The sequence below is a fragment of the Carassius gibelio genome, chromosome B22, assembly GCF_023724105.1.
Source record: "Carassius gibelio isolate Cgi1373 ecotype wild population from Czech Republic chromosome B22, carGib1.2-hapl.c, whole genome shotgun sequence".
NCBI lineage: Eukaryota > Metazoa > Chordata > Actinopteri > Cypriniformes > Cyprinidae > Carassius > Carassius gibelio.
Genome location: NC_068417.1, coordinates 28,366,152 through 28,386,268, shown reverse-complemented (window position 1 = coordinate 28,386,268; position 20,117 = coordinate 28,366,152). Strand labels below are relative to the sequence as shown.

The window sequence follows — 20,117 nt, the reverse complement described above, 5'->3', positions numbered from 1 at the left end:
GCATCACTAACAGGACCTGCTCCTCGTCCTCCCTGACCTTGCACAGTGTCTGTGCAAGAATTCTCACTGAGAGAAACGCATATTTGCAAAGGCAGAGTGGCTCTGAAACATCTACAAATCAGCTGGACCATCTGGAGATGGATGCATTCTCCCAGGAGAGCAGCTCGAGACTAGGAATTTGAACAGCATAAAGCGACCTCAGATGCTTCTGACTCCAGAGGAGGAGGAGGTGGGCGAGTTGTGACATGTGACAGGAGTGCAGACCACCTTGTTGAATGATGTATGCAACAGTCACAGTGTTATCCAAATAGTACATGTTCACCCCTTGAGAAGGAACAACGCACGGTGTACTGACAGAAACTCGAGGCAGTTGATGTGCCAGTGCAGTTGGGGCTCTATCCAAACCCCTGATACTGCAAGCCCTGACACTGCCTCAAGGGCTCGGGATGCAGTGGAGATTTCCACTCAAGCCCTATACCTCTCGGCGGCCCTATTGTTTCTGGATTCAATTCAGGCATTGCCACAGTCCTGGAGGACAGCAGTGCAGCCTACTCTTTCTCTCCTGACCTGGAGGGTTTGCAATCACTGTTACCCTCAGACCGCCCGTGCTACTGCCTGAAGTAGCCCCACCTGACTGCTGTCATGATGAGAACTAGATCAAGGCAGAGGCAATCGAGCTCCGTCCCCCTTTGAGGAGACAGAGTTTGGCCCGCAACTCCAAGATGATCATCTTCCCGCAATGAGAACATGACCCATCTACAAATGCCACCTCAGCGTGTTTAATACCCAGACATGTGGACAGTGATCGTGACCATCACCCAGTGCCAGTAAAGCAGTCAGAAGCAGAATGATGTGATCGCTCGGCTCTGAAGTGAGATGCTGAATATGCGCTGCATCTATTGCCTATTTATACTCACGCTGTGATCAGCGGCAGCTGGATACAGTAGTCACATGCCAATGTGCATTGGCTCATTTAATTTACACTCTAAGTAGATTGGTCTCTCTAGGCAGGATCCCAATTCATTGGTCATAAGACGTGACGTCGAATTTTCACCGAAATTACCCGGAACATTTGTACCAGGAACTTTTTTTGCCAGGAACTTTTCTCCCCCCAGACCTGTTGCTTTCTGCGTTTCCACTGCTATCTAAAGTACCGGGAAGATTTAGAAAATAGTCTGGTGACTTAGGTCTGTATGCATTTCTCAATACAAAGTACCCTGATTTTGGACTTGCATCCTCGGTAGTTCAGACTTTGCGTATTCAACTCCGGTCATTCTGCAAACAGCAGCGTACTTGATAACATCCGTCAGCTCGCCTTGGCTACTGCAATTTTCTTCACTGTATATTCACAATAAAAAGAAATAGGATATCAAATACCACTGCCTCCTTTCGTTTTTTTATTTAAACATAATAATAGCTGTAGAAATGTACTTAGTTCAGGGAAATGTGTATATATATATAGCCTACAGTCATTACAATAAAACAAAATATTATATCAATTTGCCTTTTTTATTTTAATTTTAACATATAGATAAATTTAATACAGACCAAAGATTACCTGTTAGATTTACCCAAAACTAATGATATTTTATGTTTAACCACTAAAGAGAAATCGGAGCCAGCAGCATATATCAGAAGGTCTAGCCTAGGTGAGGCTGCTCTCAGCGGATACATGATCACTGAGCTCCCGCTGATCGCATGGAGATCAACGTCTCCGAAATCAGCTAAATACATTTTTAAATAGGCGCTGTCTTTACGAATAAACCACAGATTTGAGTTTTAAACACCTACATTCTCACCTGTAATACTTTTAAAATTACATTTCATGACATAATAACAGTAATATTTAGAAAACGATCTGAATAACTGGTGGTTGAAATCACAATGCTGCATGACTTAACCAGTCAGCATGTTTAGCGCCCAAGTCCCACCTCCAAAAGTTCCGGAACTTTGAAAAATTACTACCTCAGCAGCAGGGACTTTCTGAGGGGCATTTTTTTTTTTTACCTGGAACTTTATTTAGTTTGTGGTTCCTGCGGTGGAAACACACTGAGTACAGGCCCAAAGTCCCTAGTTCCTGGGTAAAGTTCCTGCCATGGAAATGCACCTTTAATTAGGACGATTGTCACACACAGAAGACAACGGACACAGATGTTAAATCAAAGCGAAGACAGTTTATTGAAAGGATGGTAATATCTGGTAAATGAGAGATGGAATGGTAATCCAGGGGAAGGCCACATGCACACAGACACACTCCAGAGCCACCAGAGGTAGAAATTGGGGCTGGTTTTCCAAATTATTAGCTTGATGACGATAACGACGAGAGAATTCTCCAAGGGCCAAGAGATAGGTGTAGTCCACACAATTACTCTAGGTAACATAGAAGAGACCGGACAGTGACTGTGTGTTTGTGGCTGGCTTTTGTGGTGAGTGCATGATGAGGCGTGACAGGTGCTGCAAATTAAAAGTCAGGTGATTGTGATCGGTGATAATTGGTTGTGAGTGCAGGATGCCTGGCAAATCCGTGACAACTATAAACAGATCTACTTTATATTAGGTGTAAATAACTACTATGTACTCACATTTAAATAAAACATTTGATACAGTTCACTTGTTATTGTACAGTTTATATACAGGATGTGGTTATGCTTTATTTTAAGTTTGTTACAGTGTAATTATACATGTATTTACTGAATAATATTAATTACCTAAATGTTCTTACCATACGGTTAGGTTTAGGGTGCATGTAATTACACATAACTTATTGTTATTATAAAGGTAGGTAAAGTGTTACCAACTATGTTTTACTTCTATTTAAAAATATCTGCATATAATTACATCTTTAAATATATTCTGTAATTACTGTGAAATTACTGTAAAACCTGTTCCTAACCTGACTCGACAGCAGCAACGGTGTTTTACAATACAACAGGAACACAATAAGAACACTGTACCTCACATTTTTTAGTTTTTGTTGTTTAAATTATGTTCATGCTAGTTAAAGACCCCAGTGAACATTTTATTTGATTACATAATTATTATCATGCAGGGAACACTTCTGATCTGAAAGACACTTGGAATTACACATCAGTCTCACCCACACTCACCCCCACACAACAGCAGAACACCAGCACCACTGCAGGCAACAGCTTATATTTTAACATTGTATTTAATGTTTTTTAAATTTACCAATACAGATTTTTCTTCATATTAAACATCTTTTTCAGAAATGTAGATCCTGTACTAAAATATTTATTTATTTTCCTTTTTCTTTTCTTTCTTCCTTTCTTTCTTTTTAGAAGAAGAGTTAGATCATTTATTTTGTACTTGTAACTTGTAGGTGAATAAATAAAGGTCATCTTCCAGCTATCAAACATAGGTGTTTCTGAAAACATTTGCATTATAGAAAAAGTGCATGGATAAATGCAGAACAAACTGAAGTTTTATTTAATAATTTAGAAGTTTCAAAAAGAGGTCTGGACAATATAAATGAGCATCACTGATCGCAGTATCATTATGTCTGTCATTGCTTTAGACTATTTTTGAAAAAGCTGTTACAATACTTGCCTTGTTTCAGACGTTTCTTAATGAATTACTAAAAGGCAGTAACAAAATTAATTTAGCCACATAACCATGTTAGGAGAGCAAAATCTTTTAAAAAGCAGGATAATTTTTTTTTTCTTTTGGCATAAAAGGTGTTCACTCGGTTAAATCTCAGAAATAATTAAATTATTAAAAGTTGAGTTGGATAATGTAATTCTGATGAAGGTAATTCATGATTATTATTATTTATTTATTTTATCTCACACTTTCCACAGTTGCAGAAACAGGTGGCAAGTGTTGCTCTGTTTCTATTATGTTTTTCGTGATTAAAAATATGTGACAGAAAATATATACAGTAATAACTTGTAAAACTGTGTTTATATATTGTTTACATATTGTTTCATGTTGTCAACCCATCATTACAGACAATCAGCCAAACTCCTCCACTCTTATCTCTTCACCAAACACAACTATCACTGAAGGTAAAGATAACATCAAACTCACACTCCTGCATTATTACTCTCACACACAATCTCTCACACTCTGACCTCCAGCTTCCCATCATTCCCTGCTGCGAGCACGTTACTGAGTACTGAGTAATGATTAATGTATGTGTGTGTGTGTGTGTGTGTGTGTGTGTGTGTGTGTGTATAATAAAAATAAACATATTTTGGGGGTAACATTATATTTTAGTATCAAATATAAAATATATAAAATCATGTATATTTTGGTGCCAATTCATATGTAATCAAACATTGCTAATGGAAATACTCATACAAATTTTTATGTTTAATATTAATTACTAATTATTAGTAACTTGATAAGCTTAGATATTGTTTCATGGTGTCCATCCATCATTACAGCCCCTCAGTCAAATCTCTCCACTCTCACCACTTCATCAAACACACCTGCAGACATCAGCACTGAAGGTAAAGCTGACATCAAACTGCTGAATTATCACTCTCACACACTCTCACCTCCATCTTCCCATCATGCCCTGCTACGAGCACACCATCTCTGAACTTTTATTTTATTTTATTTTATTTTTAAGCGTGAGAGAGACCCAAACAAACAATTTCACATTTTAGACAACCTATGACACATAGAGAGGTGTAATAAATGACACATGAGTTACAGTGAGAGAGCTTTATATATTTCATTTAGATTTAGATTACATTTTTTAGATGACCATTCATTTCCTTATAGTCACACAAGCTGTTTTTATGTTTAGCTGCTATAATCCATTCTTGCATCCACTGTATGGTACAGTGATTACATCTGAAAATTGTTATAGACCACAATATTGTTAATAATATAAAACATTTTTGTTCAAAAAGCAAACTTTATCCTGTCCTAAATAATGTTAATACATGTAATTATAATAATATTCTTAATACCTGTTGCAGACTTATTTACATTTTTACAATATGTTTTCTTTAGTTGCAACATTTAAAGACATTAGCACACAATCAAACTGGACTCTTTGTATTTATACATGTATAAATAGACATTCCTAGTGATGTTTTATTACACCATTTGTCAGAATAAAATGAAAATGAAGCTTGTAAGTGAATATAAAGTAGTCTTTTGTACTGAACTAAATCTTTTTACAGTCTTGTTTAATAACACCTGGCAAGTTTGTAGAAATGTAGCATTTATACAGTAGTTTGTTTTCACATTTTAAAACTAATAAAGTGTACCATTAATTATGTTGATAATTATATTGTACATTTTAAAGTTAATTTGTAACATTTTTAAATATTTGTATTTAAACATAAAAAATATTTCACCAGTATCACACAGTTTTTCAAGTTGTAACTCCCGGAAATGTAACTGTTGATGTCAAAGGCTGTGCAGATTCAATTTAGTGTTAGTGTATACGTAATTGTGTAATTTACCATGGCTAATCCTAATCCATAAAGTGATGCTCAGTATCATGAACTTTAGAAACAGTCCCCTCACCCTCACGCACTCCTACACAAACCTCACTATCACCAGATCAAGGTAATGATTTGCTTCTGAAATGTGTTATTTCTATGTTAATTGAGCTTTGCAGTACATCTTTAGTCGTCTGTTTAGTCAGTTTTAACTCTTTTATTGTCAACTAGACACTCAACCAGGTTCAAGTAATGACTCCATCACCTCACCTCCAAACACCACCATCACATCTCTCCCCTCCACACAACCCACCTCAACCTTACACACATCCACCAGCATCACGGGTAACTCCACACAGTTTGAGCTCTCTGAACAAATGATTGATGTTTATTGAGATTAAAATTGCTTGATTTATGATGATTAACATTTAAATATGTGCTTTTCTCAGGTCCCACAAAAAGACCATGTGAGTATTTGTTTGTCTGTTGTGTGAAGTCAACTTTAATTGTGTTGTTCAAGACACAGTTTCTTCTTGTGAATTTGTGACTGTTCATACACACTTACACACAGGTCAGTACAGCATTTTGAAGAGTGTGAAAGAAAATGAAGCTCATGTGGTGAATATCACCGGCTCTAAGGACCAAATTTACACAATCAGGATAAAGGAGAAGCACAATGAGATCCGTGCTGAGGAAATATCTCACCAGACTGTCTTTACAATTCCTTTTGAATGGTTAAAACCATGCACCGTGTACACCGTCAGTGTGGATGACTGTGAACTCAGTGGAAACAACAGCTTTACTTCCAGTAGTAAGTGTGAATAAGAAGATTTCTGCATCAATAAAAAATAATGAAATAGACTCAGATGGGACGTAATTTACAGTGACCTCACACTTAAAAATATCCAGTTTGTTTACACTTAACAGAATCATATTTTGACATTTTGTTTAATGTTTTTTTTTTCTTGTTTTGTTTTTTATTTACCAATATAGATTTTTCTTCATATTAAACGTCTTTTCCAGAAATCAAGAAATGTAGATCCAGTACTAAAATATTTATTTATTCATTTTTTCCCCTTGTCTTTATTTATTTATTTATTTATGTATTTTTTTTTACTTTATTTTTTAGAAGAATTAGATCATTCAGTGAACAGCAGCTTGTACTTGTAACTTGTAGCTGAATAGATGAAGGTCATCTTCCAGCTATCAAACATATTCGTTTCTGAAAACATTTGCAATACAGAAACAATGCATGGATGCATGAAGAGCAAACTGAAGTTTGATTTTATATTTTAGAAGCTTCAAAAATAGGTCTGGACAAAACAAATAAGCATCACTGATCGCAGCATGATTACTTCTGCCATTGCTTTAGTCTATTTTTGAAAAAGCTGTTACAATACTTAACATGTTTCAGCCATTTCTAAATGTATTGCTAAATGACAGTAAAAAAAATAATAATTTAGCCACATAATCATGCATAGTATGAGAGCAAATTCTTTTAAAAAGCAGGAGAAAACACTTCCTTTTAGCACAAATCTCAGAAATAATTAAATTATTAAAAGTTGAGTAAAGGTAAATCATAAGTGGATTTTATTTTTCTCAAACTTCCCACAGATGCAGGAAAAATGTATGTAATGATAGTCATTTTTAAATGGGATTTGTAAGTCTCTAAATAGTCTTTAGGGGCTTTGTATTATTTATTTTAACATCATAGAGAGCAATATCAATTCTTATATGTCAGGTTTTTGAACTGTGTTTGTATTATGATGGTGAATAGATATTGTGAAGTAATATGTATTGTCTCTAATTTCTTGTACAGAAAAAGTAGAAGCTCTTAATAGAACTGTTGTGACAAGCGTGACAGATAATGAAGTGTGTTTGAAAGGAGAATTGACTGGTATTCAATGGGATCTGACTGAATGTGTTGAAATAACGGAGAAAAACTCTTGTGCACACACACACACCGTTGTACTGGACACATGTAACTACACAATGAATGTTGATCTGCCCCCAGGTTGGTATTTAATAAACTCAACAGATGGATCATTATTAGGTTTAGTTTTTACTGCTGTTTAAACACAAATGTAATGTCTGTAGAATAATGATAAATGTTAAATAATTCTCACTCTCACTCATGATGTAGAATTGACTGATTTTCAGTTCTGAATTGTTCACATTTTATTGTCATTAATTACAAAATGACTGAATTAAATATAATGATATACATTATAAATTTATATAGATGCATTTCAAACACTAATTATTAATATATGTTTAATATCTGTTTCTTTGCATACATGTACGCAACATATTTTGTGTATCATAACAAAATTAAAACAAACTTAAAGCAGTTTTACACATATGTTATTATTTAAATTTTACTTGAATTTTAATTCTACATTTTGTTTGCTGCCTTAATTCATATTCATTGTCGTTTTTTATTTTTGTTGCTGACGTGTTTGTGATGTGACTTGAAAAGTTTGATCTGCATTTTTATTTTATTTTAATTTTTTTAAATGACATAAATGTTTATGTTTCAGTCAAGCCTCACATAAACTTCACTGAAACTATTCCCTCTCAGTTTGAATGGATGAATAAACCAGAACGATGTAATGCTTCACTGCTTAACATCAACTGCATCAATAATGAGAACAGTGAGTAATGGACATGTGTTGATGGCACTGTGAATTCATATTGACATTTTTTTTTTTTTTTTTGTAATCATACTATATTTACATTTTATAATTAAACAGACAAGGGGATGATGAATGAGCTTTATTTTCTTTATTTATCAGAAAACAGCATAAAATATGGTTTAAATACACCAGTGTTATTATTACTAAACACACAGTACACCTGCACTGGAGAATATCCTCGTGAGAAACAACCCATCAAGAGTAATGAGCTCCTCATTCAGATCAAATGTGGTGAGTTCATTTCAAACACAGATGGCACTGGTTCAGAGTTCTTCCTTTTTTCTTCTGCACACCTGAAAATATTTACCAGCAATGTCATGATAACTATCAAAAAAAGTTCCAATCACATTGAAACATTATTTCCCACATCATTACACTCGCACCCCTATGTTTCACTCTGGAGACGGTGTTCTTTGGGTTGAGCTCCTGTCCCTTCTTACTCCAAACACAGGCAACATCTCCATGACAAAAGAGCTCTACTTTTGTCTCATCTGATCAAAGTCATGGAGAGCCTTGTGTACACTCGGCTATGAATCGTGAAGATTTAATTTGAATTGTTGGTGATTTCTATTTTTCTTTCTTACAGATTGGCAAAAGAATGTCCGATTTCAGTCCCCATCCAGCAGCTCATTGGAAATCTCCTGGACTTCACTCGAGGGAGATCGATGCTCAGGGATTGAATGGGACAGTTATTCAGTCAGCTGCAAAACCCCTGAGAGACATGGAAACAATCATCGTAAGAGCTGCAACTTTCCTGTTGTTTTACCAATACACCATCACTGAAATTATCATCAGCACATTATCTGTAATAATACTCCAGGGGCTTTATGATATTAGTAAAGGTAATAGATGTTCAGTGTCTAATTGAGGTATGTTTTGTCTTTTCAGGTGTGAGCTGTACACCAGACAGTGGCACTAGTACAGTCTGTAGCATTACTGGATTATTGCCATATACAAACTATGAATGCAGTATTACTGGAACAATCAAACAAAAACCTTATGTCATTTACACTAATAAGAGTAAAACGCTTTCTGACCGTAAGTTTTTCTTCTTCTTCTTCTTCTTCTTCTTCTTCTTCTTCTTCTTCTTCTTCTTCTTCTTCTTCTTCTTCTATTTTTCCTTTAAATCTCTTTCCTCTGTCATTTTTCATTTTGCAGTTATTTAGTGGATATTAAGATTTACCCCATGTATTTTCTATCTATAATGTGTATTGTTAATAATTTAATCTTTAATTCAGTAATCTGAATGAAGTTTTCATAAATATTGCAATGAAGTGCTATTTGTATGTAAATGAAAGGTCATTGTGTGTCTAAAATCTGTTTTGTTTCATTCTGTTTGATAGAACCCGATTTCAGACCAGATATTGAAGTAACTCACCCTTCTCACAATTCTCTTGAAATAAAATGTAAAAAAAATGGACCAAAGATAGTCTGGAATGGAGGAGAGGGAACATTTGAAGCTGAAATCACATACAATGGAGAACCTCTAATCACCAAACACAAAACTAAATGTTCATTTCATTTTCCAGATCTTTATTACCTTACAACATATAAAATTAAGGTACCTAAATCCCACTTCATTTCTTTCACCATCTGTCATTCAGCATGCCAAAGAGTTAATGTTGAAATTTCTGTTTATGTAGGATTTAAATGTTTTCATGATTATTTCACATTAAATATTTATTATTTTCAGATAACAGCCAAGAATAAAGAAGGATATTCAGCTTTCATTACTTCTGAGGTTTCTACTCAGTGTAAGAGCAACCTCTTCTTGTTCCAGCACAACTAGAGATATTTGCAATTTCAGTTCAGCTCTATTTTTGTCTGTTCATGTATCTTTCTCAAAGTGCTTTAAAGGTGCACTCAGTAATTTATTTATTTGTATTTTTTTTTTACAATAGTGAATATATACGTTAAAAAAACACAGGCCAGTATTTGAATGTTGAACAGTAAGCTCATTGGCTGCTGATGCACAGCTGCGCTGTGTACTGTATAATTACTAGCAGGTTGAGTTAAGGACTTATCATCAAGTGACAGCTAGAATTTCATGAAAGAACTTTGTTTGTATTCTGAATGGGAAGGTGTTTAGAAACATGGTGATTGCGAAAAATTGAATTGTTAGGCTACTGATATGCCTAGATCTCATTACTTCTTTGTTAAAAAATCTTGTTACTGAGGAAAATATTTGCAGACTGCACCTTTAAATGTACAAAAATACTCTTTGGTTTACATTTAATCTGCAAATATGTTCCTCCCTCAGACAATGACAAGGCAGTTGTTGGATTCTTAGTGTTTCTGATCATTGTGACGTCAGTGGCGCTCCTCTTCGTGCTCTTCAAAATTTACCTTCTCAAAAGAAAGCGGTCAGTGTCACAGTAAATCCCAGCTGTCCTCTGAACTCTATTATCACAATGTTTTCTGTAAATGTTCATCAATGTTTCTGATGGGCTTTCTCACCACAGGGCTACTGAGGATGAAGAGATTCCTCTCACACGTATGTTATTCTCTCCTATCAGTCAATTCTGTGCATTCCAGAAGTAAACGGCTTTCAGAATCTGATGTTTCATGTCCTCCAGCAGAACCGCTGCGCAGAGTTGAGCCCATCTATGCCGAAGGTTTAGTGGAGGCTTACAAGACCAAGATCGCTGATGAGAGCCGTCTGTTTATGGACGAGTTTCAGGTGATTCTCCATACCATAAATCTGCAGAAGCTACATTTACTGTTTTAATATATACTGAGAAATACATTCAGATTCTGCTTCCTCTCAGAGCATTCCCCGCATTTTCTCCAATTACACCGTCAAAGAAGCGAAGAAACAGGAAAACCAGTCCAAGAACCGCTACGTTGACATTCTACCTTGTAAATATCACTCCAGTTTTCATGAAGAAATCAGTTTACCAACAGTGCCTTGTGTAGTTTTCATTTTTTTAATCAGAGAATTGATCATTTTGTGCATGAATTTGCAGATGACTATAATCGGGTTACTCTCTCAGCTGGAGGTGAAGACGACTACATCAATGCCAGCTTTATCGAGGTATGGCTCGTTTATCCTCTAGCTATATATCATGCTAGTTTACTTTAAATAATTTGAATATAACTTTATTGAAATTAATAGAGGTCATTTTTAAATACAATTTAAATTTATTATACTTAATAATTCAGCTAAATAATATTTATTTATTTATAAAATTGTTAACAATTGTACTGTAATGCATTAACCCTTACAGGGATATCAAGAGCCAAAGAAATACATTGCAGCCCAAGGTAAAAAATCCTCTAATTAAACAGATGGTTATGATTCTTAATTGTGATTGGCTAAGCCTCTTTTAAAGCAGCCAATGAATGCACACTTTTACCTAACATTATATATCACTGTTGCCAAATGACCATGAAAATGTGGCAGAATTGTTTACATCAACATTAAAGGTTATTAAAAGTGAACATTTAGTGAGTTTTGAATTTTATCCAATGGCTAGATTTTGATTTTATTTTGTTGGACGTGTTTTCCAGGACCCAAGGATGAGACTGTTTGTGACTTTTGGCAAATGGTTTGGGAGCAAAAGTCATCCATTATTGTCATGGTCACCCGTTGTGAGGAAGGAAACAAGGTAGTGTTTGGTCCAGTGTTGTTATATATTTTTTTTTATAGGATTTATTCATGTTTTTGTAATTTTTATAAGTTATTTGTTAATTATTTGCTTTCTCTGTTGCTGTTTGTTCTCTCAGGTCAAATGTGCTCAGTACTGGCCATCTCTGGACAGAGAGACTGAGATTTTTGATGATTTTGTTGTGAAAATCCGATCTGAGCAACACTGTCCTGATTACATTATTCGCCATCTGATCCTGGCCAATGTAAGTGTGTGTGGTCCACTTATTCTTATATGCTTCATTCAGACACTTTTTACTATATATGTGTGTGTGTACAGAAGCGAGAGAAAGCCTCAGAAAGAGAAGTCACACATATCCAGTTCATCAGCTGGCCTGACCATGGTGTGCCCGGAGACCCCTGCCTGCTTCTGAAGCTCAGGAGAAGAGTTAACTCCTTCAAAAACTTCTTCAGTGGCCCGATTGTGATCCACTGCAGGTAAGACAAGGCTGTAGAGATTATTATATGCATTTAGTGACAAAAAGGGTAATTTGGAGTGAATAAAGCTTAATGTGAATGTTGTTGTATCCTCTATAGTGCAGGGGTCGGCCGCACAGGAACATATATCGGCATTGATGCAATGATTGAATCTCTCGAGGCAGAGGGCAGAGTGGATATCTATGGATATGTAGCAAAACTACGTCGCCAGCGATGCCTCATGGTTCAAGTGGAGGTGATTTCATTTTATTCACTGATTTATTGGTAATACATTTGGTGTGTCACACCAAATTTGAAGTAGCTATCATTAAAAAGCTCAAACTGGTCTAAATGTTACACTCTAATCAGTTTTGAATTATTTTATATATAATTAATGATTATACTTATTTTGTTAACCATAATAATATATGTATTTAGCAGTTTATTTAAATATTTGAATATTTATTCAATCAGTTTCTTTTATTTCGATAAATTTATTTCAATAAAATGACCAATTATTGCTCACTGATTTTTAGTTATTTAACATGAATAAACTTTAAAAGAAAAATACATTGGTGAAACTTCCGTCAAACATTTAGTAGTGCTTAGAATGTACGATTTTACAATTACATTTGCATTTGTGTATATAAATGTAAATTAAACCTATGTATGCTAAAATGTTTTTTTCTTTAAATCTTAATTATTCTTTCTGAAATCTTAAATATAAGTGTTAAAAAGTAATCGTGAGCTAAACATGCAAAAATCATATTTTCATTTATCTTTAAAATGTACATTTTAATAGAAAGTTAATTGAACATTTATATGTTTTATATATATATATATATATATATATATATATATATATATATATATATATATATATATATATATATATATATATATTTCCTTAGTGTGACCAAATATGGCCAAGTTATAGCACCCATTATTTTATTTTTTTAAAACATCTTTTATTTTACGCTTAACTTTCAATCTGTTTTCAATCTGTTATAACAGTCTTTATTTTACTTTTTTGGGGGATGCGTTTATGCATTTTTAACTGTGTGCATTGTTTATTGTGACAGGCCCAGTACGTACTGATCCACACTGCTCTGATTGAGCACCACATGTTCGGAGAGACAGAGGTCTCACTGTCTGAATTCCACTCAGCGCTCAACACCCTCCGACAGAAAGATGGCAATGACCCCAGTTTGCTTGAAATGGAGTTCCAGGTTTGTCCTCCCTCTTTGATTTTCAGCTGATTGATTATTAGGACACTAATAATCAATCATTTAATAATAATCACTAATGGACACTAATATTCATAATTTCCCATTGCTTTCCTTTATAAAGAAACTGCCCAAATTTAAAAAATGGAGAACATGTAACACAGCAAGCAGCGAGGAGAACAAGAAGAAAAACCGCAACTCAGATGTTATCCCATGTCAGTTACCAACACCAACTTTATTAATCTGCAGATTTTGGTCTCAAATGCATGTTACAAAACTATAGATAATATACAGACATACATTTAATTCTTCATTATAAATAAGCATTAGATGAGTTACCAGTGAGCCTTTCTGTTCCAGATGACTTTAACAGAGTCCTGTTTAGACTGGACATTGAGGGCAACCAGACGAGTGACCCAGAAGATGAGGAGGATTATTCATCAGATGAGGAAGAAGAATCTAATGAATACATCAACGCCTCGTTCATTTCTGTACAAAACTTGATTCTCTTGAATTTATATTATTTAATATACTGTTATTTTTTTAAATACAGTTATTAGAGTGAATGAGAAATTGTTTAATAGATTAGAATGTCTAAATATGAATCAAATATGCTTGTTATTGCTTTCCAACAGGGCTACTGGTGTCAGAAGAGTCTGATCGCAACACAGGGACCTTTACCAAACACGACGGGAGAGTTCCTGCTCATGCTGTACCAGCAACAAACTAAGACATTGGTCATGCTCACTGACTGCCAAGAAGACAGCAATGTACGACCTCCCACAGTAACAGAGAGAGAGAGAGTGATGGATAAACAGACAGAGAGAAAGAATGAGAGATAGATATGCAAACAGACAAGCAGTTAAAGTATATACACAGACGGATAGATTGAGCAAAAGAAAGACAGATAACAAGAGTGACAATGGTAAAGACTGACAGATGAAAGGATTGACAGACAGGCACGGATAGATAGACAGACAGACAGACAGACAGATTGATAGAAAGATACCGACAGACAGACAGACAGACAGACAGACAGATATATAGATAGATAGATAGATAGATAGATAGATAGATAGATAGATAGATAGATAGATAGACAGACAGACAGACAGACACAATTAACTGATCTCTGCCCAATTTTTCACCCCATATCTATTTTGGGTTGTTTCAGGAATATTGCTCTCAGTATTGGGGAGATGAAAAGAAAACGTTCGGAGAGATGGAAATTGAGGTAAAAAAGACAGAAAGCTTCCCAACGTATGTGAGGCGGCGACTGGAAATAAAGTCCACAAAGGTAAGCAGATTCCTGCTCCTCAGCATGAATATCTGTGACGACATCATCTGCAGACAAATGAATCCGTTTTGAATCCTGTAACAGAAGACAGATGTCTTGGAGGTGGATCAGTACCAGTTCCTGAAATGGAAAGGCCGTGAGCTTCCGGAGAACCCTCAGGAGTTGATAGAGATGATAAGGGTCATCAGAGAGAACAGCAATTATGATAACAGCAAAATGAACCGTAACATCCCCATGGTGGTGCACTGCAAGTAAGTCCATCAACACCAGTTTGTATTTTTTTTCCTGATGAACATGGGTGGATGGATTGTTGGAGTTTAAACTTCCACAAACTTTCATTTCAGCAATGGATCATCACGTACCGGTGTCTTTTGTGCCCTATGGAACCTTTTGGACAGCGCATACACTGAGAAGCTGGTGGATGTCTTCCATGTAGTCAAAAACTTGCGCAAGGAGAGACAGGGGATTATAGAAACAATCGTACGTTCTTGCTTTGTTTAAAAAAACTATATACCTTAATCAGGTTAGATGCTATACTCAAAATAAAACAAGGGGGTTAAATATATTTTTCTCAAGACACAATGACATTTTCATGAACTAAAAAATTTGTCGGCTGTCAAATCGGTACGTTTTAATAGTACAATCCATTAAACGACGGAATTATCCCTCACATCTGCATTCCTGTCAAAAATGACATTTGGCGCTACCCTGACTAAGGTTTATAGAAAAGTAGAAAAACTTAATTATCTTCTACTTTCCTTAAAATACTGATATGTACCATTTTGGAAGAAAAAGATAGTTTGGGATTTCCATTGTTATTGTCGGATCGGTAACACTTTATCTTAGTTACACCTATTAGTTGCTCATTAGCATGCATATTACTAGGATATTAGATAATAGTATGTATTACTACTAATTAAGTACAAATTAGTGCCTTATTCCACATGACCTTATTCTACATCCCTAATCCTACCCAGTACATAAACTTAATAACTATTTTAATAACTATTAATAAGCAGCAAATTACAGGGTTTGTTTACCCAATAATCAAAATTATGACATTAATAACTCATCCTCATGTAGTTCCAAACCAGTAAGACCTCCATTTATCTTCAGAACACAGTTTAAGATATTTTAGATTTAGTCCGAGAGCTCTCAGTGCCTCCATTGAAATTGTGTGTACGGTATACTGTCCATGTCCAGAAAGGTAGGAAAATGATGTAGTCCATGTGACATCAGAGGGTCAGTTAGAATATTCTGAAGCATCAAAAATACATTTTGGTCCAAAAATAGCAAAAACTATGACTTTATTCATCATTGTCTTCTCTTCCGTGTCTGTTGTGAGAGAGAGTTCAAAACAAAGCATTTAAAACGGTTCACATCTCCAATAAGCATTAATCCGCAAATGACTTAAGCTGTTAACTTTTTTAACATGGCTGACACTCCCTCTGAGTTCAAACAAACCAATATACTGGAGTAATTAATTTACTCAAACAGTACACTGACTGAACTGGTGTGAAGAGAGAATATTCCCGGTTTCCTAACTGTTACCTTGTTCCCTGAGAAAGCGGAACGAGATGCTGCACTGCTCAGCGCATTGAGAAACGTCTTTTTCATGACCAGCTGTGAATAATGTGTGTAACGCGTCGATAGAATTGACCCGGTGGTAATATAGCCTCGGTTGATGACGTCATCAGGGCGCGTGCCCACAACACGGGGATATAAATAGATACGCCACAGGTGCTTCCATGGGACATTTTGTCTGAAGAGCAGTCCTGGGACATATTCAGTACGGCAATGCAGTGCAGCATCTCGTTCCGCTTTCTCAGGGAACAAGGTTAAAGTTAAGTAACCGGGAACATTCCCTTTCAAAAGCTTCAGTCGATGCTGCACTGCTCAGCACATTGGGAACGAGAATACCCACGCCGCTGTGCTTGAAAATGTCTGGACCCCTAAGGTTGGGCAGGTGTGCTATCAAACCACAAGAAGGCCTCAGTCATTAGCTTGTGATGTTGACTCAAGGACATGAGAGCCCTGAGTAGCATGGACAAACTCTAAAATCTAAAACTCTAAAATCTTATGAATGTGTGCGGAGAGGACAAACCTGCCGCATCACAAACCTGTTGTAAGGGGGAACCCCTTGCTAAAGCACTAGAAGAAGCAACCCCCCTTATGGAGTGAGCTCAAAGACCTATAGGCGAAGCTAGACCGCGCCTCATAAGCCAAAGCAATAGCATCCCTGAACCATTGAGACATGGTCTGCCTGGTGGCAGCTGCTCCTCTGTTACCACCACCATAACAGACGAACAGCTGCTCTGACTTATGCCACTGGCTAGTGCGGTGGATGTAAGCCGGAAGAGAATGAACTGGACACAGTCTATAAGATTTCTCCTGCTCCGACATTGTGGACGGCGGAGGGCAGAAGGCCTCTAGAATGACCGGGTGTACAGCCGAAAACGGAACCTTAGGCAGGTAATCAGGATGAGGATGCAAAATCACTTTTACCCTGCCTGGGGCAAAGTCTAAGCATCATGGTGAGATAGTTAGATCGTGCACATCCCAAATTCTCTTCAAAGAAGTTATTACCATAAGAAAAAAAACATTCTTAAAGTCAGAAGTTTATCAGACGCTGACTCTAAAGGTTCAAAGGGGTTTCAACCAGACCCTCGAAAACTATAGCTAAGTCCCAAGAAGGCATCTCGGTTTTAACTGCAGGCCTCAGTCGTCTGACCCCATGAAAGAAGTGAGAGAGCAGAGGGTGTCTCCCGAGTGGCATCCCATCAATCAAGGCATGGCAAGCCGAAATAGCGGCCACATAAACCTTAAGAGTCGCAGGGCATGTGCCTGTTGACAATTTCTCTTGCATGAAGTCCAGAACTGAAGCAATGTGGCAGTTGACTGGATCAACATTGTGTACCACAAACCAAAGATCCGGTTACAGCGAACGATTTGTTTGTGAACCGTATATAACAAACTGCTTTGTTTTCAACTCTCTCTCACAACAGACCCTGAAGAGAAGACAATGCTGAATAAAGTCGTAGTTTTTGCTATTTCTGGACCAAAATGTATTTTCAATGCTTCAAAATATTCTAACCCACCCTCTGATGTCACATGGACTACTTTGACGATGTTTTTCTTACCTTTCTGGACATGGACAGTAGACCATCCACACAGTTTCAATGTAGGGGCAGAAAGCTCTCGGACTAAATCTAAAATATCTTAAACTGTGTTCTGAAGATAAACGGAGGTCTTACATGTTTTGGAACGACATGAGTGTGAGTTATTAATGACATAATTTTGATTATTGGGTGAACTTACCCTTTAAGAATTTATTATGACAAAAGTCGTAGTTAATAGTTAACAAGTTTACCTATTTTAAAGTGTAGCCCTGCATATCTTTGCTAACGTTTGCTAAATGTGACCCTGGACCACAAAACCAGTCTTAAGTTGCACAGGTATACAGTATTTGTAGCAATAGGCAACCAAATATTGTATGGGTCAAAATGATTGATGTTTCTTTAATTCCAAAAATCATTGGGATCTTAAGTAAAAGATCATGTTCCATGAAGATATTTTGTAAATATCCTACCGTAAATATATCAAAACATACTTTCTGATTAGTAATATGCATTGCTAAGTACTGAATTGGGACAACTTCACGGGCTATTTTCTCATTATTAGATTTTTTTTTTTTGCACCCCATAATTGCAGATTTTCAAATAGTTGTATCCCAGCCTATCCTGACAAATCATAGATCAATGGAAAGCTTATTTATTCAACTTCACAAAATGCAGTCACAAATATGAAATCTTGCACTTAAAGGTGACTTCAAAGATGTTTCAACCCAAATAGAGTGTCCATGATCAAATCTGTTACTCTTTTGTTTCACGTTAAAATGCTAAAGTACTTCTAAACTCCTCACAGGAGCAGTACAAGTTCCTCTACGAGGCTCTAGAGGGTGCTTTCCCGGTGCAAAACGGTGCTGTAAAGACGCCACCTGCAAACGACACCGCGCAGGTCATCAACGAAACCACGGCGCTTCTCGGCGAGCCCAATGACACTTCTGGTGCTGACCAGAAGGAGGCTGAAGAGAGCAAAGCCAAGGAGAGCAGCGAGCCGAAAGCCAAGGAGAGCAGCGAGCAGAAAGCAGAAGAAAGCAGCGAGCAGAAACCCAAAGAGAGCAGTGAGCAGAAAACCAAAGAAAGTAGCGAGCAGAAAGCCGAAGAAAGCAGCGAGCAGAAACCTGAAGAAAGCAGCGAGCAGAAACCCAAAGAGAGCAGCGAGCAGAAAGCCGAAGAGAGCAGTGAACAGAAACCCAAAGAGAGCAGTGAGCAGAAAGCCAAAGAGAGCAGTGAGCAGGAAGCCAAGGAGAGCAGCACTGCTGAGGCTCCACCAGCAGAGGGAGAGAAACCCAGCACCGAGGGCACCACCAATGGCCCCACCACCACCGTAGAGCTTTAAGCATTTTGGGAGCTAAAATATTTTTGCTAATTTGACACCAAGTGTCAAGGAGTGATTTTTTAAATAATTTTGAGTTCTTGTTTTACATTGGGTTTCATTGTACATTAAATGTTAGGTTAGAGTTTGTGTGTGTGTGTGTGTGTGTGTATGTGTGGAGAATTCAGGTTAGGATCTCACTGATCCAATAAAACGTACATTTCTCAGGTTTCGGTTTGGATTTTCTGTAAAGGCTAATGATGCTGTTTGTGTGAAAGCTTTGCATATATATATATATATATATATATATTGTTTATTAACATTTGTAAAGGATTTGCTTCATGATTTGATTTTTAGGCTATCAAATTGAGTTTTGAATGTATTGTAAAATAAGACCTTACAGACGATATTTTCTGTAGTTTTTATGGAAACTGTATTAAAGCATAGCCTTATTGCATCTAAATTATAGTGTCTGAAATGGAAGGGAGTGCTTTTATGTTCGAGAACAAACCAAAATAAGAGCAAAGATGACTTTGCACTACAGAGCTGTCATCAAACTATCTTTCACTTCACTGTTGTTTTCCTGATTCGCTTAATACATATTTCATTTTAAGCAGATGTACCTTTTTAAAAAAAGAAAAAAAAAAGAATAAAGGATTGCTTGAACAACACAGCTGTTGTGTTTTACCTCGCTCTAAGCCTCAAACAGGTGAAATAAACACGAGCAAAAGAGTGCCACTTGTGCTGATCCAGGTCAGACCCTCTTTATGGTTTTGTTAACCCGTTTGTGTCCTCGTCAGGTGCATGAACCTGGCCTAGAAAGTGTAAATACTGTAAAACCAGAAGAATGTGCTTTTAACTTCATGAGTATTTGTAGTGCAAGCATTAGCCACAAGATGGTGCTTGCTAACAAAGAAGAAAACACACAGGCAGTCTATCAAACCAGTGTGCTTTTGGTATGAATAATAGATATCAATT

At 36.5% G+C, this 20,117-nt stretch overlaps 1 protein-coding gene across 50 annotated transcripts in view; it reads left to right on the top strand.

Annotated features, from left to right (window-relative positions):
* Positions 1–19,810, top strand: part of LOC127988345 (receptor-type tyrosine-protein phosphatase C) — a 75,741-nt gene extending 55,931 nt beyond the window's left edge. For 46 of the 50 annotated variants that reach the window (XM_052591060.1, XM_052591057.1, XM_052591039.1 and 43 more), the window contains 31 exons: positions 3,969–4,025; positions 4,407–4,472; positions 5,491–5,547; positions 5,652–5,765; positions 5,870–5,887; positions 5,992–6,231; positions 7,240–7,434; positions 7,961–8,074; positions 8,216–8,347; positions 8,703–8,852; positions 9,005–9,154; positions 9,460–9,677; positions 9,810–9,870; positions 10,377–10,479; positions 10,579–10,610; positions 10,693–10,796; positions 10,885–10,975; positions 11,083–11,150; positions 11,344–11,380; positions 11,627–11,724; positions 11,843–11,968; positions 12,043–12,200; positions 12,300–12,435; positions 13,262–13,408; positions 13,530–13,620; positions 13,766–13,896; positions 14,041–14,175; positions 14,580–14,702; positions 14,787–14,953; positions 15,047–15,182; positions 18,627–19,810. In XM_052591060.1, the coding sequence (XP_052447020.1) occupies positions 3,969–4,025; positions 4,407–4,472; positions 5,491–5,547; positions 5,652–5,765; positions 5,870–5,887; positions 5,992–6,231; positions 7,240–7,434; positions 7,961–8,074; positions 8,216–8,347; positions 8,703–8,852; positions 9,005–9,154; positions 9,460–9,677; positions 9,810–9,870; positions 10,377–10,479; positions 10,579–10,610; positions 10,693–10,796; positions 10,885–10,975; positions 11,083–11,150; positions 11,344–11,380; positions 11,627–11,724; positions 11,843–11,968; positions 12,043–12,200; positions 12,300–12,435; positions 13,262–13,408; positions 13,530–13,620; positions 13,766–13,896; positions 14,041–14,175; positions 14,580–14,702; positions 14,787–14,953; positions 15,047–15,182; positions 18,627–19,163 (3,992 nt within the window). In that variant the 3' untranslated portion in view covers positions 19,164–19,810. The remainder of the gene's footprint in view (positions 1–3,968; positions 4,026–4,406; positions 4,473–5,490; positions 5,548–5,651; positions 5,766–5,869; positions 5,888–5,991; positions 6,232–7,239; positions 7,435–7,960; positions 8,075–8,215; positions 8,348–8,702; positions 8,853–9,004; positions 9,155–9,459; positions 9,678–9,809; positions 9,871–10,376; positions 10,480–10,578; positions 10,611–10,692; positions 10,797–10,884; positions 10,976–11,082; positions 11,151–11,343; positions 11,381–11,626; positions 11,725–11,842; positions 11,969–12,042; positions 12,201–12,299; positions 12,436–13,261; positions 13,409–13,529; positions 13,621–13,765; positions 13,897–14,040; positions 14,176–14,579; positions 14,703–14,786; positions 14,954–15,046; positions 15,183–18,626) is intronic. The other 4 variants (XM_052591037.1, XM_052591038.1, XM_052591056.1 and 1 more) reach the window with 4 other exon arrangements.
* The last annotated feature ends 307 nt before the right edge of the window (positions 19,811–20,117 follow it).